The 23,922-nt window shown below is 42.6% G+C and overlaps 3 protein-coding genes and 1 pseudogene across 6 annotated transcripts in view; 2 read left to right on the forward strand and 2 right to left on the reverse strand.

Moving 5' to 3' along the window:
- LOC112074186 (neuronal pentraxin-1) overlaps positions 1-4,345 on the reverse strand; it is a 28,670-nt gene extending 24,325 nt beyond the window's left edge. The window contains exon 1 of the mRNA XM_024141396.2: positions 4,255-4,345. The gene's annotated coding sequence lies outside the window, so the exon portion shown is untranslated. The remainder of the gene's footprint in view (positions 1-4,254) is intronic.
- On the forward strand, positions 3,981-16,206 carry LOC112074193 (BAR/IMD domain-containing adapter protein 2-like; annotated as a pseudogene).
- A 2,161-nt stretch (positions 16,207-18,367) lies between these two features.
- ndufa3 (NADH:ubiquinone oxidoreductase subunit A3) lies at positions 18,368-20,985 on the reverse strand. Of its 2 annotated transcripts, none has more exons than XM_024141407.2 (4): positions 20,835-20,985; positions 19,981-20,055; positions 18,653-18,730; positions 18,368-18,564 (listed from the first exon to the last, which is right to left on the reverse strand). In XM_024141407.2, exons 1-4 carry the CDS (start codon positions 20,968-20,970, stop codon positions 18,473-18,475), a joined length of 381 nt encoding a protein of 126 aa, XP_023997175.2. In that variant the 5' UTR covers positions 20,971-20,985; the 3' UTR covers positions 18,368-18,472. The 2 variants fall into 2 exon arrangements, with proteins under 2 accessions (XP_023997175.2, XP_070296521.1); XM_070440420.1 differs by lacking the exon at positions 19,981-20,055 and adding an exon at positions 18,929-19,003 and having other exon boundaries at positions 20,835-20,858.
- On the forward strand, positions 20,905-23,889 carry tfpt (TCF3 (E2A) fusion partner). 3 transcript variants are annotated; one of them, XM_024141406.2, is made up of 7 exons: positions 20,905-20,994; positions 21,494-21,595; positions 21,840-21,986; positions 22,380-22,450; positions 22,581-22,650; positions 22,910-23,062; positions 23,339-23,889. In XM_024141406.2, the coding sequence occupies exons 1-7, from the start codon at positions 20,986-20,988 to the stop codon at positions 23,411-23,413; spliced, it is 627 nt and encodes a 208-aa protein (XP_023997174.1). In that variant the 5' UTR covers positions 20,905-20,985; the 3' UTR covers positions 23,414-23,889. The 3 variants fall into 3 exon arrangements, with proteins under 3 accessions (XP_023997174.1, XP_023997172.1, XP_023997173.1); XM_024141404.1 differs by having other exon boundaries at positions 23,010-23,062; XM_024141405.2 differs by having other exon boundaries at positions 20,958-21,046; positions 23,010-23,062.
- The last annotated feature ends 33 nt before the right edge of the window (positions 23,890-23,922 follow it).

Genomic DNA, 23,922 nt, shown 5'->3' on the forward strand with positions numbered 1-23,922 from the left:
TTCCACATGAAAGTAGAATTCTGTAGATGCCTTACTATATAAGATGCCATCTGGTCAGGCCAGCTGGCGTTGAGACACCGTGCCAGCACTCACACTTAATCATATCCCATTTGATCAGATTAGGCAGATTGAAGCAGAATCCCTCTCTGAGAGGTGGTGAACAACCTGGTTAGCTTTTATTATCCTCCAACACATGGTACACTCAGGGTGACTGTTCAGGAAATACCTCACACTCTGCACTGTCACAGACAGACAAAGACATACACACTGCACTGTTACACAGACACACACGACATTGCACTGTAACAGGCACACACGACACTGCACTGTCACAGAGGACTGTAACCGAAAAAGAGAGAGACACACACCTATAAGCACATGACATCAATTCTGCCATAGAACATCATGAGAATTCTGGAACACCATGACAATTCTGCCATAGAACATCATGAGAATTCTGGAACACCATGACAATTCTGCCATAAAATATCCCTGGTGGAATTTTGTCATAGAACTTCGTACATATAACCCAATGAGTCAATCCCAGTGTGAAGCGATAAGTCACTGTGATCTCCTTACATAATGAGAGATGAATGCCTGGTTACATACTTACAGATACTCAACGTCAACAAAACAAAGGAGATGATTGTGGACTGCAGGAAACAGCAGAGGGAGCACCCCCATATCCACATCGACGGGACAGTAGTGGAGAAGGTGGAAAGTTTTAAGTTTCTCGGCGTACACATCACGGACAAACTGAAATGGTCCACCCACACAGACAGCGTGGTGAAGAAGGCGCAACAGTGCCTCTTCAACCTCAGGAGGCTGAAGTAATTTGGCTTGTCACCAAAAACACTCACAAACTTTTACAGATGCACAATCGAGAGCATCCTGTCAGGCTGTATCACCGCCTGGAACGGCAACTGCTTCGCCCACAACCATAAGGCTCACCAGAGGGTAGTGAGGTCTGCACAACGCATCACCGGGGGCAAACTACCTGCCCTCCAGGACACCTACACCACCCGATGTCACAGGAAGGCCAAAAAGATCATCAAGGACAACAACCACCCGAGCCACTGCCTGTTCACCCCGCTATCATTCAGAAGGCGAGGTCAGTACAGGTGCATCAAAGCTGGGACCGAGAGACTGAAAAACAGCTTCTATCGCAAGGCCATCAGACTGTTAAACAGCCATCACTAACATTGAGTGGCTGCGGCCAACATACTGACTCAAATCTCTAGCCACTTTAATAATTAAAAATTGGATGTAATAAATGTATCACTAGTCACTTTAAACAATGCCACTTTATATAATGTGTACATACCTTACTTTACTCATCTCATATGTATATACTGTACTCTATACCATCTACTGCATCTTGCCTATGCCGTTCGGCCATCGCTCATCCATATATTTATATGTACTTATTCTTATTCATTCCTTTACACTTGTGTGTAAAAGGTAGTTGTTGTGAAATTGTTAGATTACTTGTTAGATATTACTGCATGGTCGGAACCCAGAAGCACAAGCATTTCGCTACACTCGCATTAACATCTGCTAACCATGTGTATGTGACCAATAAATTTGGATTTAATTTGATTTGAGACAGTAGGTGACATTGACCTGTAAGTCAAATTCACAATCTGAGGCCTGTGTGGTATTTATAGTGTCTGAGGTGCTACATTTGGCCCTGTGTTTGTTTTGGTCTTCTTTACCCTCCACCTTATAATAACAGACTGTTAGATCATGTCCTTCGATACAACTCTCACCCCGGGTCAGGCATACTGGTGATTGTGTGATATAATGAGTATTTAGTATTWMMWWRKCCTGCTAAAGCAGCAGCTACTCTTCCTGGGGTCCACACAAAACATGAAACATGACATAATACAGAACATTAATAGACAAGAACAGCTCAAGGACAGAAGTACCACTGCTAAAACTGCTTCTCTAAGCCAGCCCTGGTATCCTGATCTCACAGCACCAGTGTTCTGTAAACACCAGAGAGAATCTCACAACATCAGGAAGTTAGAGGATACGATAACAGCAACCATTGCTGTCCTTGGTCCATGTGCCTTCAGCAGTCTGATGCCAATATTATCAACAAATAGGAACGTTGAGTCTAACATTTTAGTCGAAGATACTCAACAGCACCGACAGACACTGGCAGAATRATGTGTTTACCATCCGTGTCCTTGGTCCTTCTGTCTGACGTCAACACTATGCATGATCATGTGATGCCTAGCTGCTGTTGAATGTAAACACAACATACAGTAAGAAACCCAGAATGGAAATGCAATAATCATGTGGAGTCCCCCCCTGCTTTGGTTTGAACATTGACCCCCCCCTCTCTAAATGTGTCTTTATAATAATTGACTGTTTGATCCAAGATACCTGAGATTGGCCTTAGGTGCACATTTGACACACTGGGACATTGTCCAGGAAAACAGCTCTAGGTGACCCACATCTAGCGTCACACGCGGTAGACTTCCTTCAAGTTCCAAGAGAGAAGTCAGCCTCAGTAGAACGTGACACTGATGCAGCGGATGTGTGCGATCAGGATGTGACCGAGAGAGGGACAGAGGGAGACATAATAATTCCGAGCTAGTAAGAGCTAGATAGAGAGAGAGACATACTCAGACCCACAAAGAATTCAAAAACAAATCCAATTTTGATAAACTCCCATATCTATTGGGTGAAATACCACAGTGTGCCATCACAGCAGCGAGATTTGTGACCTGTTGCCACAAGAAAAGGGCAACCAATGAAGAACAAACACCATTGTAAATACAACCCATATTTATGTTTATTTATTTTCCCTTTTGTACTTAAACTATTTGCACATCTTTACAACACTGTACTGTATATAGCCATATTATGACATTTCAAATGTCTCTATTCCTTTGGAACCTTGGTGAGTGTAATATTTACTGTTCGTTTTATATTGTTTATTTCACTTTTGTTTATGATCTATTTCACTTGCTTTGGCAATGTAAACATATGTTTCCCATGCCAAGAAAGCCCTTTGAACTGAATTGAATAAGAAACAGACAGAGAAAGAAAGACTGTGAGAGACCTCGAGAGAAAGAGAGATCTAGATGAGTTATTCTGGTGTTTATTAGGCCAGTAGTGCTGCCGTTTGTCAATATGTTGTGCGTCAATCAGTCTTAAAGTAGGCCTGAGGAAGTGAACAGAGACAAACCGCTTTACAGCTCAGATACAAGGTGCCAGGGCACCGGCTCACGAGACCAGACAATCAACCACCTATACTAGCAGGCCAACACCTCCATAGAGCTAGACCTAATGACACAGAACCACAAACCCAGTTTCACATCTATTCCCACTGTAGTTACCAAATGGACCAATTCATGAGCAGCTTCTGTTCTGCTTGTTGCACTGCACTGATTATCGTCACACAACTGCCATCTGTTGGTCAGTGGTAGCTACTACAACKCAATTAAACTGACCCAAAGCTATATGTTTAACCCTAACCCTAGCCTCAACCACAACCCTAACACTCCTAACACTAACCCTAATCCTAACCCATTTTGGCATAACCATAACCCTAATCTTGGCATAATGATTCACTTTTTTTTACCATGGATTTCACTCAAGGAATTACCTCCTGAGGGCAGCACAAGGAAATGGGATCCCTCCCCTAGCCTTGCATAACCCTAACTCTAACCATAATCTTGGCATAACCCTAACACTAACCTTTGCTTTAGACTGATCTTCAACCCTGGCTCAACCCCTTGACATACCAAACTGATGAATCACCTGAAAAGTATTGAATGTTTTTGTTAAAAAAATATATTTTTTAGCCAAATATGTTTTACTCCTATTGATTTATCACTCTCACCCAAAAACATGTTTAAAGTAATAGGCTATAGGCAACATATTTAATATTATGTGATTAATAAACCAAAGGGCTACTGCCCACTTAAGAGAATGAATGGAGGGAATGTGAGAAGGGGGTGGCGGATGTAGGCCAATGATACGTGACTGCGGGGTCTGCCATCCTTGCTTTAAAAAGTTTCAAGTCATTATTCTCTCTACCGCTATTCAGCCCGGGTCCCGTTTGCTCATTGTTATTCTGCCCGAGTGAGTGAGTGAGTGAAGGAGAGGGAGAAAGAGAGGGATAGTGAGCGAGAGAGAGCGTGAACGAGAGTGAGGACATTGTGAGAGAAAGGGAGAGTGATAAAGAGAGACAGAGTGGTAAAGAGAGACAGAGAACGGAAGAGAACTGAGGCTTCTAACCGTAGGGAGTTTGATGCAGCGGTCAGGGGGTTAATTCGCGGTGAATTTTCTGTCCGGGGTGTGCGCGTGAAGGCATGTTGCTAATCCGCTCAACAGTGAGTAGAGGTACAGAACAGCACCAAAAGTCTGACGCCGATTTGTGTGAGTAAAAATTAAAAAAGGGAGAGAGAGAGAGCGAAGGCGGGGGGGAGATTGAGATTTAGTGCGCTGCTGGGTGAACAACCCCCCACTAACGAAGGGGAAAGCAGTAGAAGAAAAGAAAAAAAAAGACAAACGGCGTTTCGGTCATCTGTTTTTTTTTTCAACAATGAGCTCAGAAAAGGTACAATTCCACTTTGTATCAACTATTTTGCTGCTTATCTAACTTTGAATGAATTGCGGTGAGTTTTATATGTAGGCCTAGAGATCAACAGGTGTTGCTGAATGAGGCTTTTGACTGGTGATACTGATTTGCTTCGAGAGTAATGTCTCTCATTTCGTCCACTTTRACYTCTCGATAATTCGTTTAACTTGGTTTAGAGAGGATGTCTCGTATTTTAGTTATGTATGCCAATAAGAGTCAAAGTGATAAACACAACCTCACATCCTCCAATCTGTTTATAATGTTCCTGTTTCACAGACATTTGTTTGTGACATTTGTTTCACCTATGATGTTACATCTCTGTCACATTTGTAATTGTTGCCAAAACCAGTGGAATCACTTAACTGTTGACAAGCTCTGCAGGAGTTTTTCAGTTGTTGACGTTATGTAGGCCTAGTAGCTGTTTCTGAAACATCTTTGGCAACAAAATGTAAAAATTGTATTTCAATACCTATATTACAAAAGCTGTTTCAGGTCATTTGTGTTTTAGTACATTGATTATAGTTTTGCTGTGTAATTCTATATTTGGCTATGTTGTCATTGCATATGAAAATTGGTTCCCAATTGACCAACCTGGTTTGAATAAGAAATTAATAAATAAATAAATTGGACCTTGAGAATGTGCCTCCATCTGCAGAGTAACTTTTCAGTTTACCAAACCCCAATCCTAACCATCAGGACATAAAAAGCATAACTGATTGTAGATCAGCTCTCGTGGGGAACCAGAGGTAGTGTGTTGAGTTGGCTAGAAAGAAGTCCTGGGTTTTTAATTGAACCTCTATTTATCTAGGCAAGTCAGTTAAGAACAAATTCTTATTTACAATGACAGCCTACCAGGGAACAGTGGGTTAATAACTGCCTTGTTCAGGGGCAGAAAGACCGATTTTTACCTTGTCAGCTCTGGATTCGATCCAGCAACTTTTTCGGTTACTGGCCCAATGCTCCAACCACTAGGCTACCCGACACCCCCCAAAAAATTGTTTCTGCCCGGTCAACAATAGGATATTGATCAAGGAAATTCTTCATTGGATTTCTTCAGATATTGATAAGTTCTTTGTGCACTTCTGCTTACTCCAGTCTCCTTTTCTCCTCACACAACACCTGATTTACTTACCAAAAGGCACATCTCAATAGGTGGTCCAGATATGACATGACACAAGTGGGGTGTGGGCCTTTCCTCTTTGGTTCTCTATTGCTCCTCTACTGTTCCTCAAACAAGGGGGGAGTCCAATGACATCACCTCAGACCAACCCTTACAGGAAAAACCACATGAATTTCACGTGATCACATGTGAATTGTGAAGTTAATGCGATAACGTGTGACAACATGGAAAGCAATATGTGATAACATGAAACTATGCATGTGAAAACGTGATCACATTTGAAGTTTTCCAAAAACACATTTTCACATGATTTCATATGTGAAATTTCACTTGAAATCAAGATTTTACACGTTTTTTTCTGTAAGGGTAACTCCTTGAATGCCCTACTCCTTGACGTTTGGAGTTGTGTCTAAAAAAACTAAACAATTTTGCTCCCCAAAAATGACCCTCAAGTGTGTGTACATTACTGTATTTATACTTGGGATATTCAACAGGAAAACGTCAAATTGCTAGAGGACATCTTTAACATAAGCTCAGAGCCTCCTTGAACATTGGTAACAATGCAAAAAGTCCATAGGAGGTCGATTGTACTGTACAGAGCTGTAACCCATACATCTGTGGAATCAAATGATATCATCAGGTCTATTCAACAGCAGCCTGACCGCTCAGTGTTACCCAACACATGTCTGTCTACCCAATGACCATCCACTGACATCAACAAGTGAGCCAATGCATGACATGCTGCAGAATGCCACACACACAGGATGTTGTCTGAAAGGAGCATGTGTGAGCCTTAGTGTAGAGTGAAGTCAGATGTGTGTGTGTTGTTGTCCCACACGAGGACCACCGTGCTGTAACACTAGAGAGAAGAGGCTTGTGTGAGAGCCACTGTACATTCATCATGGCTAGAGTACTGTAGGTTTACAGAATAGAACTTGAATGACTAGAATTATTTCTGAGACGTTCTATAATACCGTATCAGAACTATGTCTATTCTGCCCACTCTATTTCCACCAACCCATGTAATGAAGTGTCATAGGCATGACACAAGTATTGCCTAAAGTGGTCTATATTACCAATCTTCTGATTGTGTCATGTAATAAGTTAGGCATTATAGTGGAGCAGTTAGAATGGCCTGTTACTCAGTGTGCTATAGCTTGCAAGTAAGCATTTCACTGTACCGTTTAAACGTGCTGTATCCTGTGCATGTGACAAATACTTTGATTTGATTGGATTATATGTTAGAGTAACAAATGCTGTTTTTTCCAGTAGGTGCTCCACCACTGCAGACACCATGTATTATACAGTGATACCCTGGTGTATTTTGCTTAGGTCATGTGATCTGTGATACATCTGGACGTCTGTTATTACTTCTGCGTCTGAGTTATGAAGTAAAAAAAACGTAGAACCCCCCCCATAAAACTTTATTACCAAAACGTGTCTTAAAACAGCAGTCAGACCCTCCTTTGATTCCAGGCCCTGAGGTTGTATGTCCTGCTTCCATATGGATGTGAATAACACAGCACTTCTTAACTTTTGCGATTGAGTCCACCAATTACTTTATCACTACCCTACATTAGGGCAACCCAAAGGTTTCTGCTATCAGTTTGTTTCAGACCAGTCATAACCCCTCAGATAAGAACAATGGACTTTTCCAACACCAGGCACAAGTGTCATGGCGCTGAATAAACATTGGACCACAGAGAGAGAACCGTTGCTGAACTGACCAAGCTGTTCGGTGACAGAATTCCCCCCTGGATTAAATGGCTAAAGTCACGCTCAACTCAGCTTTTCCCCTTACAGCCCTCCTTTGTTATCCTACAGAGATTACATGAAAAATGTTGACCCATATCGGATAATGGAGCAGGACAAAGTCAACTTTTCCAGTCGTTAGCTCTGGAAGGTCACCCTCTTGATGAGGAGCAGCCGGGGTTCCCAAAGACTGGCTCCGGACCCACTGGTGGGCTGTGGTTTATTCCTCTTGGGTCACGGCTAGAAGTCTTGGGGATAGACTTAACACAGTCCCAAACAACTCTAAAAGATGGGTCACAGCACAAGCATGTTGGGTATGCAGGGTGGTAGTTTAGGAATAAGCTGTCTGGTCATTGCCTCCTGTATGGATCATAGACCACTGATGAAAACCCTCCATCTCACTCGGTATGGGTGAGTTTGATTTGCCAGGTCACCTCCAAACACCTCAGCCTGAATACCTCTCTTGGTTGTCTGGTTAGACCTCTCAGAAGTTCTTTATACTTGAATTAATTGTACATTTCAGTTATTTAACAGACACTCTTAACCCTAATTGCTCCTGTATGTTCCTGTGGATAAGTGCTTGCTCAAGGGCACATCAACAGATTCTTCACCTAGTCTGTTCTGGGATTTGAACCAGAAACCTTTTGGTTACTGACCCAACACTCTTAACCGCTAGGCTACCTGCCAACACTTGTTTCTCTCCATCTTTGTGTTTCCAGGGGACTTCAGTCTGCTGTTGTAAAGCCTAATACCCTAAGATACAGGGGAGGAGACTACAAWACATAAACATTCTGAAACACCATGTCTCGTTCAGACGAGGTCAACAAGATGACAGAAAACGTGTATAAGGTACAGTGTGTGTAGGTTTGTTGTCTCCAAGAGCAATGAATTAGTCTGTAGATGTAGTCAGGCGAGTGCCCTATATAACGRTTTTGTTGAAACTCAGTCTGCTAGCAGCAATGATCACAGACTGTGACTAAGTGGTAAGTTGAAGAGGAGACATGAATATTGTCTCTTGTTGTCATGTGTGTTGTAGGGGATTCTGGACCAGTTCAACCCCAGTCTGAAGAACTTTGTGACCATGGGGAAACACTATGAGAAAGCCCTGACAGGTGAGAGAGAGAGTGGTGTGCACACAGTATACTGTATAATGTGTGGTATAGTATGTCTAGTGGCGTTGGGTGGGCATGTTSGTAGGGCATGTTTGTTTGGACATTTTAATGATGTCACTCTGGTTTCTGGCATAGAAGCTGCATTCCACGCAGGCCCGATCCTAAAGCCCATTTAGAGGGTCTTTGTTACATGGTGCCCCTCACTGAAAGGTGTTTTCCTCTCAGGAGTGACGGTAGCAGCCAAGGGATACTTCGATGGTCTGGTCAAACTGGGAGAACTGGCCAGCGACAGCCAAGGGTCCAAAGAACTGGGTGAGTGACTGGGTGGGTGTATGAGAGTGAGAGAGACCGGTGGGTGGGGTGAGAAACACTAAGGGACTATGGGACAAGAAGCGAGCTAGAGAGTGGAGGAACGAGAGAAAGTAGGGAGTGAGTGAGGGAGGGAGGGAACTGAGAGAGAGAGCGAGCGTGAGGGAACTGAGGAAGAGGGAGAGAGTGGGGTGATTGTTGAGAGATTAACAACACCACATGATCTCATTGTAATGCTGCAAACAGTCGGGGAGGGAGGGAGAGATGCCAGACACCACAAACTACTGTGCTGTGGGAGAGAGACACACAGCCTTTACCTCATTGGCAGACTCACAGCTGWCATCATAGGCTGAGAAGTTGAGAGATACAATCATTCAGTCAGTTAACAGCTCCAGGTGAGATAAGATACTACTTTATTGATCTGACACCTCAGACACAATATTGCACATACAGACAATGTGAAGTCACAACAAGTGTTTTTTCCCCCAGCCCTTTTATCCCACTCTGTATCCCTGTGTTGATGACGTATTCTCTGTATCCTGTGTCTTCTTGGGGATTCCAGGAGACACGTTATTTCAGATGGCTGAGGTGCACAGGCAGATTCAGGTTCAACTGGAGGACGTGGTAAGTGTTTACCGTGTGTGTGTGTGTGGTGATATGATTGATTGTTAAATATTGTGATGCTGTATGAATGATGGTGGAATATGATCTACAGTTGAAGCTGTTCCATTCTGAGCTGCTGTCACAGTTGGAGCAAAAGCTGGAGTTGGACATTAAATATCTTACCGTGAGTTTATCTATGCATTTTCCTTTAACATATTTCCTTCTCTCTACAGCACAACCACTTTTCTGACAAACTATTTTTCTATCTGTTGCTCTGTCTCTCTCTCAATCGGATTTTCTCGCTCCTGTTCTCTCTCGATCTCAGGCCACYTTGAAGAAATATCAGAGTGAGCGCAAGTCGAAGTCGGAATCTATCGAGCGCTGCCAATCACAGCTCAAGAAGCTGCGCAGGAAGAGCCAGGGCAGTCGCCACCCCAACAAGTACGGAGATAGGGAGATGCAGGTAACTGGCATCCAACAACACCATTTTGTGTCAGTAGTGCTTTGAGTGTAAGGTTTCAACGATGCATTTGTGTCTTTTTGAAACACTTACAATTGTGTTTTGACACTTGAGATTTGTCTGGGATTTTCTTGGAAACACCACCAGACTAAAGCATCTTACTCAGCATTACAAGGCACAGTCAAGTGTTTGTGTGTGTGTATGTACAGTCTGTGTGTGCGGAAGTATGGATGAGATTAAACAGCAATCTGGCTCAGCTGATTTGGCTTCCAGTCCTTACTGAAGGAAAAAAGGGGGATAGGGAAGAGAAAGAGGAGAAATCTTAGGAATGAGAAAACAGGAAATAAGAAGGGGTGGACAATGGAAGAAAAMGTTAAGGAAGGTGAGGGATAATATTTTGTGATTAGGATTTAGTTTATCGCTGCTCAGCAGACAGGATATGATGTCACTTCTTCCTTTTGGTCCCTCTGCTGTGCCTCTCTCCCTACAGTGTATTATAAAGGTCACATATCTCCTACTCCGCTGGCTCTGTTATGCTGCATTCGTTTCTATGTGTGTGTTTACTAACCTCTGTCAGTATGTGGAGCTAATGAGTCGTCGTCAGGCTGAGCTGGACACGCTGGTTGCTGTGGGTTACCGCTCAGCGCTGACGGAGGAGAGGAGACGATACTGCTTCCTTGTGGACCGCCAGTGTTCCGTCACCAAGCTGCTCATCAACTACCACTGCAAGGTACACACACACACACACACACACACACACACACACACACACACACACACACACACACACACTTCCCTGACCCCCATCCATCTGCCAACCTGCCTCTCCTTCCTCCCTGTGTCCAGGTGAGAGAGCTCCTGCACAGAAGCTGTCCTCATGGCAACAGTCATGCTCCCAGCCAACCAGACTACCTGAACGGGCGCTCAACCTGCTGCGTCACACCGCCCCTCAGGGCTCTGGGGCATCTGGGATAGCTGATCTCCTCCGACATGCTAAACTGGTGCTGCACAGCCAGAACAGGTGAGGGCAAGGGTTTCAGTTTCAGTTCATGAGTAGGAATTCACAGACAAATGTTGAATTACATGTACTAGAAATAAAGTGAAATTATTATAAGATTAGGGTATTCTGTTATTTAGACAGCATTCAGATGGTTTTCAGTCATTTAGCAAAATTCATTGTTTCTTCTCATCGCTCTGTCTTATCTCTCTCTCTTACCATTTCTCTCTTTCAGAGCTGTCCTACAGGAGGTGCCTCCTGTTTGAATGGTGCTCCCAGCAGCAGAGACCCATCCCCTCTTCTTCCCAGAGTGACATCCCCCCTCCCCAAAACTCCCCCGGACCCCAGACCTTCCGCTCCCTCGCTGCCACTGGAGGGGCTATTGGAGGAGTGGGGCAGGCTCCCCTCAGCAGACCAGCACGCCTATTAGTGTCTCAGCTAGCCCCAATGCTAACAACAACATAAGTGCTAATGCTATCACTACTGCAAACACCCCTCCACCTCCTCCACGGTTGGCTCCAGCCAAGCCCAGCAGACCTCTCTTCTCCTGGCCAACAGCACCTCCAGCCTTTTCTCCTAGTCTGATCCCCTCCACTGTGCTTTCTCTCAGCCATGGCTCCCCATCCTACTCCTCCCTACAGGCCTGGCCCTGCCGCTGTCCCTCAGTGCCCTCACAGTCCTCCACTACCCCACAGTGCACCTCTCTCCAGAGCCATAACCCCCTCGCTGCACCACCAGGGAGTGCTAGGAAGAGGGAAACACCATTGCTGTCCCATAATCCCATGCTGATGAAGGCAGCGGAGATGTATGGAACATCTACCTGCCTTTGCCTAGGAACCAGTCAGCGAGGGCCGGGTGGGAGGGTTTATGGGTAGGTTTTGATACCCCCTTCGCTTTTTATTTGCCATCTTGTCCATTTCTTTCCAATGTGATGTCTATTAATTCATTTCACATTCTCTCTCTGTCCCTCCCTATCTTCAGGTTCCACTCTGCCCAGAGACAGAGTTCTCCCTCTCTCCACCCGTCTCGTGTGGAAGCATATTTGCCCACGCTCCTGGGGTTCAGAAGCAGTGGAGTGGGCGGGGCCTGCTTACTTCACTTCCTGCCAGGCGACGCTCTCAGCCTCCTCATCTCTGAGCCCAGAGACGGGTGGCACTATGGCCAGAARGAACGGACGGGACGGTAAGAGTRAGAACCCACCATTCAGCTGTACAAAAGCCTACAATTCTTCAAACACCAACTGAGGACTGTTCTYAAATTACATCTTCAGSCAATCCATMGGTTTTCTAGGTTATATACGGATAATACCAAAACAATTCKTCRCTCTCTKCCTTACAGGAAAGGCTGGTTCCCTTTCTCCTACACTCAGCCCTACCCCAACACCTTGGATCCCCTCGACAGCAGGTCTGTCACCATAGAAACAAGAAACTGTTATGATATTGTCATTTCATTCCTCAAAATGTTATTGTCTTAAATGGAAGTCAACTTTGTTATGGTTATGATTAAATCTTGACACTGTAACTCTGGAAATACATCCGCTATGCTGTCCACCCTTCCCTGTATTTACTCTGATCTAACAGCTTAGCTGCAGCGTTGTCAACAACATTATTGTCTGTCAGTACGATAGCGATGTCTACAAACTGGCAGTGATGATTTTGGCTTATTCACAGGAAGCTGAGAGAGGTCACTGACACTTTGACACAGATATGCTGTTTTTTTCTCTAAGTGTCATTATCATTTTGATGTGTCCATGCCAAGCAAAGAGACCAGGCCTTTAGAGAGGAATAAAAATGAATGACCCTCATTCTTTCCATCTGCCTAAGCTCTGTCCTAATCTTCTACCACCTTGTAGGTCCCCTTTACTCTCCAAGATCAACAGTACAGTTGATGAGTTAGCATGACCACTTTCCTCCATTTATCCTCAGTCTGAAATGTCAGAACAATATGCCTGCTATTGTCATTAAGGATATTGAGTTGAGCAAGACAKTTGGAAAATGAACCATTTACCAKTGGTTTCTCTCCAGKTCCRCGCTCCTCTCTAAGGTCAACAGRACCKGTACGGGTCAGTTAGARAAGCTGGTCTCCCCTGGRCTGCCTGCCCTGACCCCTGAGTCCGAGGAGGAGCGCTCYTTCCCCCCTCAGAGGGTCAGCACCTTCCGCCCGCGCCCATACAGCATGGCCGACTCCAACCAGGTCAGCCTGAGGCCGAAGGTCAGAGGTGAAGGGGTWGAGTGGGCAGGGCCCRCTGACCGACCGGRTCTGTCAATGCTGATGCAAGAGGTATAGATGGCTTATAATGACAGAATATAATGTAGATATGATATGTAATGGGTTAATAACACTAGGKTCTTCATCGCTTTTACTACAGCTCTCCTCAGACTTRGCCTCTCCTCCACCCTCCCCAACCTGGTAAATGCATTCATTATATTATTTAWACAGTAGACATASTGCATTGCAGTAGTCACCAACTCTGGTCCACTTTAGATAGATGACTGTCGATAAACGTGTCTAAGCTTCTGTCATGCCTGATATGCACATTGTCTCCCTGGCAGGACCAACCCATTTGCCCATGTCCGGCTCAGAAAGACGGTGACCAACGATCGCTCTGCACCCATCATCGAATAGGACATGGTCTCCTTGAACAGGCAWCCAATGGAGAGGTGTTAATAGGAAACATTCATGTGTTTTGAATTTGTTTTCAGAGTCCAGTAACTGTGTTGGTTGAGTTCTCAACTGTTGAGCCTTAAGAGAAAGCCTTAAGTAAACCTTTCTGTTCATGTTGGTTATTTACAAGTGCTTATTAGATGTGTATTAATCAGGCCTAAGTCAAAATACAGACACTTATGTGGTGTTATTTTGAAGATAGAAGAATCAAAGCTGACATTTGAGTGACATAACAGTGATTGTCAAAGACCCGTTGGACAAAATGAGATCTTGAATAAAAATCCACCATAGTATTTGAGAATTATAGAGTAAAAAGATGAGTGTGGGAGTTGGAATTTAAAAAGCTCTGTGATGTTAGTAAAAACACAAACAGATGGCGGCCATTTTGTCGGCATGTCCAACATTAACATTTGAGCCCTGGGCATTACTGATAATTMTATAATGTTCTTTTCATTTTACAACACTTTTCTAGAAGTAACCTTGATAGAAAATGTTTATTYTGTTTTTTTGTCTGTACCCATTCAGGGACTGGTTCCTGGTAGCAGCCTGTAGTCGGGTAATAGTTTAATGAATTATAGCYTACTTTACTTGTACCATTAGGAATTGTCTTAAAGGACAGGCTCCTGTTTTATCAGTATTCTCATTGAGGAGGATTTTTGAGAAGAGAGTTATGCAGAGATATGTGTGTATGATCCAGGAAAATCCAAACATGTTGAAGAATTGTCATTATTTTTTTTCCATTGTTGGGATTAGCTAGGCAGATGTATTTTCACGATAGATGCAGACCTACCAATCACTTGTTGATTTATCACATTTGTACAACTTAATTTACATGTTCTCTGAATGAAGATTTAAAGAAAAGTGTATTGATGTTGCTTACTGATGTCATCAGCACAATGCTGGGTAGGAAATAGTTCAAGTTTAAACACCAATATTTTTTAAATAATAATTTGTTTTAATGTGAGGTAGGATTTGTATAAGGAATTATATTTTTAAGATCAACTGATCAATTTACAAAGGCAATTGATATGATATGTTATACACAGAAATATGTTGCATTGCAAAGCTATTGCTGCTAGTTTGGGATGTGTAGATTGTATTGAACGTTTACCTTCAAGAGTCTCTGTTATCTACAGAAACGTATTAATAGAAGTAAGAAGGAGCAACAGTACAGATGTAGGATCTTTATTTGATCACTCTTTTGTTGGTGAGAATGTTCCTGCATWGCAGGAAATGCAAACTTGTAGTGTATTTTAGTTTTAAAAAGGCTTCTAAAGTGTGTCTATCAACCRCTACAAAAATMTAGATTAATTCACATTTCTTGTTGCTGCAGGATTATTTTCCTGCAACTGGCTAAAATGAAGATCTTACATCTGTAACAATGCATCCCTGTGGGGTGAACTGTACTTCTATTTGTATTGGACAGGTAGAAGAGGAAAGAAACAGTGGAGGGTTTGGAGGACGGGTTTTCCTGGAAAGTAGGTTTGAGAAATTGGCATTGTGTTGAGGGATAAATGTATAAGAAAAGAGATGGATTCAGRTCGTTTGTTTTTACTAGTGTCTTCTCGATTGATTTAGAATTCGACTCCAACAGATTGTTCARWTCTAGCAGATTTTAGCTGCARGTTTACCAATTGCAAACCGTACAGAACCTTATTTAAAGGGTGAAGACTGATTGTGTTTATGAAGTRTAACTTTGAAAGTGTTGAGGAAAGTATTTGGAAAGTGGAACAGTGTGTGAGCAAGTGTCAATGGTAAACTAGATGTAGAAAGTAGTATTTRTCTCTCGCTTTCTCCATGTCTGGTATCTCTCTAGTCTGTCATCTGGTATCTCGCTAGTGTCTCTGTCATCTAGAAAACTGCAGTTGAGAGATTCAGGGTGGAAATATGTGGCTAGGAAAGTTGAGTTTCTCTGTATGATCWTTATTCTGATTTCCGGACCTTACAGTGTATAGTTCCTTCTCTCCTCATGTTTCTGTATCGTATTAAGTTGCATCTCTAACCTAGCCTGTGAAATGATTGACTTTCTTGCTATGGTAATTCTAAGACTCAATAAATAACATTGCTGTTGATTTAAATACTGAGTATAMTGAAATCACATAGTTGAAGTTTACTTATGTTTGTACAAATTGCAACAACAAAAAAATGTTTTTGATCTTGTTTAATTTTGTTTTTCCTTAACCTTGCACCTTTTCTTTTCACCATCCTAACCTTCTTCAAAATATGACCTTTCAATGTCAATCTAGCTATATGAGAATGGGATCCAGTTGTAAAAGGCAAAAGAAAAATGATGCTGTGGTGACTATTCAGGATCTCATATTCAGGATGCCTCTGTTAGTAGGATTGTCTTAAATACGTGTTTAAGAATGAAACAATTGCCTCTGCCCCTACTTTTATTTCAGTCTTTTAATTTGTTTTGTTATATTCTTTTTTTGTTACTTCATCTGTAGCTTTTTTCTCTTTAAAACAGCATTGCCTTTCTGAGACACACAACAATCATGGTCACAGTATAAAACCTTARAGACATTCCTGATACCACTGTTATTGTATTTCTTTCCAATGAATACTTCAATAAATATGTTAATCACTATACCCAGTGTTCATCTTCGCATTGAACAACCAAACCATTTTGCAGGTATTTGATTTAAAATCTCCTCGGCTTCAGTTGAATTGAGTGGCCACAAATGCCTTATACTCCTTAATCCATAAATCCCTATGCACATAATCAGTACAATTTTACAGTAGGCAATAGTTTCAGTAGTATTTTTTTGATTTTACCAATTGGTAGTTAGTCTTGTCCCATCGCTGCAACTCCCGTACGGACTCCAAAACACAACCCAGCCGCACTGTTTCTTGACACAATTGCCCGCTTAACCAGCCGCAACAATGTGTCGGAGGAAACACTGCACCGTGCATTGTGCCCGAGCTGCCACAGGAGTCGCTAGAGCGCAATGGGACAAGAACATCTCTGCCGGCCAAACCCTCCCGAGCCCGGACGACGCTGGGCCAATTGTGCCACGCCCCATGGGTCTCTCGGTCACGGCCCGCTGCGACAGAGCCTGGACTCTAGTGGCACAGTTAGGCACCTAGACCACTGCGCCACTCGGGAGGCCCCAGTAGTCTATGTTCTTGATGATAAAGCATTCTGATGCCCTGATTATGTTTTTATGTGTAAAAGAAAATTTCCACATCGCATGGACAATAACATTTTTCTAATGTAATCTATTTAATGTATTTTATAAACAGATTTAATTCTTAATACGTGTGGCCATATATGTGGCTGGTGGGGAAACATAGAAAGTCAGATGTACGAAGAGCCTCCAGCACCTCCTCCAAGATAAGGGTGCGGGCTGGACTGCTGAACATCCCAGCCTCCTGGAACTCTCTGGACCAGCCAGGGGCCCCCAAGGAGGTGGTCTGCTGGAAGGGACCCAGTGGGGCCGAGTCTGGGTTCCAGCCTTCAGATGAGTCCTCGTCATGGGAGCTGAAGGGGTCTTTAGGGAAGTCTCCTGAAATACAGTGTAGCATCTTGACTGTTTCTRARGCTGCTCAAAACTCAAAGATTGCTGTAATTCCGTAACTAAAAACTAGCTGGATCGGCATTCAAACRTCTTTCATCWKACCAGTTAACTGTCTCTAACAGGATGTAATAGGTACAGTCAGATACTGTATTCCAGTTCCAGGCACCAGAGTTSCACCACTTCTGTTCCAGCCCAACACACCTGATTCAGCTACTCAACTYAACATTTACAGCCATTGATTAGCTGAATCTGGTGTATTAGTGCTGGGCTAGAATAAAATGTGCAACACTTAGAAACACTGAGCTATAAGCCAGCTGAGATAAAGCTTCTCCAGCCAGCAGCATGCCTCATCTGCACTGAGTGACCGTCTTCCTCCACAGGTGAAGATGACCACTCGAATGAACTCTCAACCACACAGAGGCACTCTATCTGTTTTTCTGTCTATCGCCTGCAGCCCAGCCACCAGCAGATACACACTAGTACCACTGCTTTCCACATCATATCCCAGGAGAAAAGAGAACAAGTGATTGTAGATTCTAGATTTGGAGCAGGTGTTAATTTCAAGCTCTCTCTGTTGCCAGGTTATGTGAGTTCCTCAGTGACCTGAGGTTMGTTTATAAAGGGGTCCTCAGCCCTGTGAGGAAGAGGTGTAACCTGAACACAGACAGAGACACCCCCAGGAGACCCATAGATAAGAGAGAGCAGAGAGCTTTATGGACACAAAGCACAGACCAAAGGTGCCATAATTAACCAATACTTCCCAAACGGGGGATGATATCAGAGGGCTTTGTAATCAGATTTGAATTTTTTTTTTTTTATACATTTTCTGGATGTCAAAGCCACATTTAAAATTCTAATTTCCCACCCCTTTTTTGTGGTCAWCCATCATCTCAAATCCACTTGACTGCCAGACATTTCTTGTGTAATGTCTGAAGTGTGTGTAGGGCTAGTAGCTTGTAGTTCTAAAGTCTGTTGTCTATTGTATAAAAGTACAAAATAGGTTAATGCCGTATACATTGTAAATTAGTAGGTTTCCTAACATTAATTTCTGAATTGAATCAAGGGTGTATTAATCCAATGAGGTTGTGAATACCTTTTGAATAAGTCATTTTATTAAAAAGGAAATATGTGTTGTGTTTCACAATACAATACACATGCTACAATATTCATAAAAATGGCRAAATCATATTGACAACAAATAACATCCCAACAGAATCCAAGAGCAAAGTTGGTGGTATTAAATACATAATCTTTATTGAGGGCCATCTACTGAGAAGCAGACACAGAGAGACAGGAACAATGGGCTGTGGTCTGTACAGGAAAGGGAATGTYGACAGTTACAGGCTTTTAATCCAGTCCAGGTTTGGTCCTTTAGGGTCACAAGGGTGGCTGGGGACATCGTCCATCTTGCCATTGTTTCGCACAGGGACTGGGGAGAGAGGAAAAKGGTTTTGTTTATGCCACCAACTGTCTAGYGCCAGACTTAATGATTTGCTCATAATGGTTTAATGGCTTACCTGGGTAGTTGTATGGCACAGCTGCATTCATCATGCCTGAGTACTTCGTTAAGGGACTCACTAATGGAACAGTAACGGCTGGGAAGAAATACATGAAATATCAATGATATGTTACACCAAGTGAACACACAACTCAATTCAGGGAGGGCTGAAGGGCATTATTTTATGTGTATCATGTAATGTCAGAATCCATTAGGTGTAACTACAGTTGAATTTAGCATATTGTAAGATATGAGCATTACAACCTGTGATGGATACTTTGAGAGATGTACTGACCGAGAAGTCCAATTGCGCAGGCGGCCAATACCACTGGCTCCTTATTCCACGCATTCTTCAGGAAGGCTCCAATTCCTGGCAGGAGAAGCAAACAGACATTTAAGTTACAGCGGGACAAATGCACACTGTGTTATGCATGATCTATGATCCAGTGATTGATGAATGTATTAAGGATATAGCTAGATACAAATAGCTAGCTGGGCTTATATGACTTGAAACTACATGTCATATTCCCATTAGTTTGAGTCTATACAGTATTGTAAACATGACAGCATTGGGCAGATAAATACTGAAGATGAAGCTAGAAGATCAACCCTATCCAACTGCNATGGAACAGTAACGGCTGGGAAGAAATACATGAAATATCAATGATATGTTACACCAAGTGAACACACAACTCAATTCAGGGAGGGCTGAAGGGCAGTGCACACAAGTTTATTTTATGTGTATCTGTTATGGGATTTTTGTGTTTAATGACTAAAATATGTATACATTTAACTTAGATGTTACTGTATGAATGAAACTTATTATAATCATAATGCTGAATATTATGTGTTCCTTATTAGAAAGAATGGAGTTATCTTCAGACAGGCTGGAATACTGTGTTCCTTACAGGACATTTTGTCTCTACCCAGGGAGGGGAAAGACCTTGGGTTGGTTGCAGATAGTTTAACAGGTGGCAGACAGTAATGAGAACGCTAACTATACTGCCATTGTATTCTAGAGGAGGATGGACATTAAAACCTATAACATCATCTTTATTATATAACCTGATGTAAATTGTATTATGATCAGTACTCTCGAGAATAAACGCTATTGATTGATTGATTTTTAAGACTGGTTTCTGTCCATTTAATGCTGATAATTATCTTACAAATTCTTATTTATGGGCAGAGTGTTTTAATTGAATTGGTTGATAAACATAGGAATAAAATTCCTTTAACAGTATCATGTAATGTCAGAATCCATAAGGTGTAACTACAGTTGAATTTAGCATATTGTAAGATATGAGCATTACAACCTGTGATGTATACTTTGAGAGATGTACTGACCAAGAAGTCCAATTGCGCAGGCGGCCAATACTACTGGCTCCTTATTCCACGCATTCTTCAGGAAAGCTCCAATTCCTGGCAGGAGAAGCAAACAGACATTTAAGTTACAGTGGCACAAATGCACACTGTGTTATGCATGATCTATGATCCAGTGATTGATGAATGTATTAAGGACATAGCTAGGTACAAATAGCTAGCTGGGCTTATATGACTTGAAAATACATGTCATATACCCATTAGTTTGAGTCTATACAGTATTGTAAACATGACAGCATTGGGCAGATAAATACTGAAGATGAAGCTAGAAGATCAACCCTATCCAACTGCTCTGTTTACACCAGGGTAAGCAGGACACAACGTTTTGGATCGTTCAGATAGAAATACGTTATGTACAACAAACATGCCTCTCTGACATGTAGAATAAGAATCCCATCAGCTCTAATTAATGGGATTTCTATCTGCAAAGTTCGACAACTGAACGTGGCCKAGGTTTACACTCAGCTCAGTCAGAAGAGAGCYGRGGACTGTGGAATGCAAGCGATTCAGATTGGAGATATTTAATGARCAAACTACTACATTTTGATTTGAGCTTTGACCTWAAAAGGTTAGGTAAAGAATGAAGTGGAGACGCGACATGCAGCTKAWACAAATCGGCTYACACTATGTTYGTCCAAGGTCACATTATTCGWTTGGCATGGTAAATTAAAATATGCATACAAAATTAGAGTTGAATAKAATATTTASTTACAATTAATCATACACTAGCATTATCAGAACACCAYTGTTTGCTTGACAGAGGAATCAAGCATAAAACGAYASAGCTAGCTAGCTTGCTAATAGCAAAGTTCACCCACCTGCCATGTTGCTSTTTGTAGTTTTGCCYGGCTGGGYAACATGGGAYCTGTAGTCTACATAATGTCGTATAATTATTGCGCCAGTTGCAACAACACAAAAYGGTTGTTTGACAGCGTGAAATRTGCGGTGATGCATTGAGCGCTGCAGTCAATGGATCGGGTAAACATYTGTTTAAAGTGTCAGTCAGACCATCCAGATACAGTAGTTAGTCGTAAYTCTTCAAAAATGCTGCGCATGTTAGATGCTTTTCAGTAACGTCGTTAGCAAGTTAGGCTAACATTAGCTAGTCGAATGTGTTGTCATCTCGGTTTAATCGTTTTCAAGAAAAGCTCACGTTAACGAGTTGTGATTTCGTTAACCAAATCAAACTTAGGTCACCTAAATGTAGTTTTATTTGGGGTTGAGGAAGGTGTTGCTGATTAGCTAACGCTGTCTGCAAGCAAATAGTTATTATGGTAACTAGTTATAACATTCCTAAAGATTAACCCCACATAGGAGAGGCGTCCTTTAGTGTTGGGCTAAAGAAAATATGCTGTCAGGTTGAGTCAAGAAAGTAACCCTACCTGTTTGTCAAATGTAGTGTAGATTCGTGACACTGTCTAGGACGTGATTTATGAGGGGGTGAACGATCTTATTCCTCCTTCCACCCCTCCCTCAGATGATGGAGGATTTCTCCGGCCTGGCCCTGCCGCCTCTCTTTGGGGGCCACATCCTGGAAGCAGAGCTGGAGCCAGGTGGTGTGGAACTGGGCCCAGGGGAGGTAAGTAAGAGTTCTGAGTCTGACTATTATGATTCCAGTGGCTCGGTTGGTTGGAAATGGAATATGGTGCTAGAGCCGGGGTATTCAACTCTTACTCAACGAGGTCCAGAACCTGCTGGTTTTCTGTTTACCTGATAATGAATTGCACACCCCAGGTGTCCCAGGTCTAAATCAGTTCCTGCTTAGAGGGGAACGATGAAAGAAACAAAAATGGTGTGCGCTAAATGACAGTTTTTATCATTAGGTAGAGCTTGGCCCTGGGGTCAGCGAGTTGCTAGAGGGCAGAGGTCAAGGGTCAGGAGCAAGGCCAGAGCAGCAGCAGGAGGAGAGGAGAGAATTGGAGAAAAGGAAGTACCTGGCTTTGATCAAGAGGTGTAAGGAGATCGAACAGGTGAGTGACTGTGGGGAATAATTTGTGTGTGTGATTGTACGACCCTGCCAAGTGTGGATTTTTATTGTGACTTTACTATCGTATCTTCAGGTAGTGCTCTATTTAAGAACCAAGTTATATGGATGTGCATCTGTGAACATATAGTTTGATGTTGGTAATGACAGTGCAAACATGTAGCATAAAGAAATGCATGGTAATGAATCCTTTCTAGGGTTGCAAAATGTTCAATACATTTTCTGGTTTTCCAGAAATCCTGTTTGGAGGTTTCTGGATTTCCTGCTTATTCCCTCCTGATTCRGGGAATCCTCCAACCAGGATTTTGGGCAAACCAGGGCATTTATTGTCCGTTCCAGGAAATTTGCCACCCTAATCCTTTCACCATTTTCTCTGCAGGTGAATGAGAAGATCCTTGGTCGCCTTCACCAGGTACAAAGACTAACACGTCGCATGAAGAAAGAGAGAAGGTAAAAAAGGACTGAAGCTCTMTCTGTCCTTTCATTMGTRCATGTCTTTTTRAGTCTATGGTCTATTGGCCTCTCCATTGTAAATACAGGCTAGCTCAACTACAACAGCAACTGAACTTTCCTACTGTAGGTTCCTAATGAAGACCCTCGACGCCCATGGAGATGACTATAGAAATGCACAGCTCACCATATCGCTTGAGGTGAGAATGAGATATTCAAAAAGTGAAAAAGTGTTTCTTTAATAATAAACCAGCAGAGTTCCATGATATACAGTTATAGTATATTGAAATGTAACAACGATTCATTATTCAATCTTTCACCATTAACTTTGATGGTGATGCAGAAGATGTCAACTGGGAAGGTTTTCTGTTGGAATGAAACTGGAGAACTCTTCTGAAACTGAGTTTTCCCCCAACATACTATGTCTTTATACTCAAAGCAACACTGTTGTTGTTTCAGGAAGAGTCTGGTGCCCATTTAGACATCGGCCCTGGAGCAGAAGATGATAGGCTAAATGACCTTCCTAGCCACTCCCCCTCTGTCCCTTTCCAATCCACAGTGGGATCCAAGAAGAAGAGGCATCGAGTTCRAAAACAGGAGAAAGACCCACAGGTGTGTGAGACGCACTCATAAACCTTGAGTGTGAAATTAACGTGCACACCCAAACTAAATGAATGAACAAAGACTGTAATGGTGAAATGTTTGTGCGACTATGTGCAGAGYAAGGTGACGGCTTCTCCTTTACACTGACAGTGCATTGCGTATTCTATTCTGTGCATYTGGAACAGATTGCACTGCAGCYTTCTCCAATCTGGCAGACGACAGATCTGTCAGTCTGTTTCCCTACAATGGTTCTGTTGTTAACACCATCTTCACTCRTCTCCACAGACTGAAGCAGACATCRCCATGTTGGCAGAGACGCAGTTCAGTGACTTTCCCAGCCCAACCGCWTTGTCTCACTGACCAGGGGAATGGCCGGCTGCTAGTGGGAGGAGAAATGAGGCAGCATTCTGTTGCTTGGACTCCCACTTRCCCAGARGTGATGTCACTGAAACYCATACAGCCAGGGCTCTTTGGGATGTTCTGAAAGTTGTARTGGGCTTGAGTTCTGAAATAATGGAATAGGATGAAGCTACACCTGATCTAAGGTTCTACTACATGGATGCTGTCTACAGAACCTTGCAGATAGAAATGAAAAACATAGTGGATAAGATTATCATTTATGCACAACTATGGTCTATGGAAATGGCTGAAGGTCTTGACCATGGTAATCCACCCATTCTGCTCGAGTAGAGAATGCATGGTCCGGTCCTTGCGGAAGTTACATTGACAGTACATGTATTGATGTGAACCTTTTATCAGGATACTCTGAACATGTTTTATGATTGTTTGTCGACGTGATGCTTACTAAATGTTCCGTATAAAATGTTTATTCAGAACTTCAGGATTCWGTTTTTTATATATTTTACCAT

Source organism: Salvelinus sp. IW2-2015, unplaced genomic scaffold, assembly GCF_002910315.2.
Source record: "Salvelinus sp. IW2-2015 unplaced genomic scaffold, ASM291031v2 Un_scaffold2531, whole genome shotgun sequence".
NCBI classification, from domain to species: domain Eukaryota; kingdom Metazoa; phylum Chordata; class Actinopteri; order Salmoniformes; family Salmonidae; genus Salvelinus; species Salvelinus sp. IW2-2015.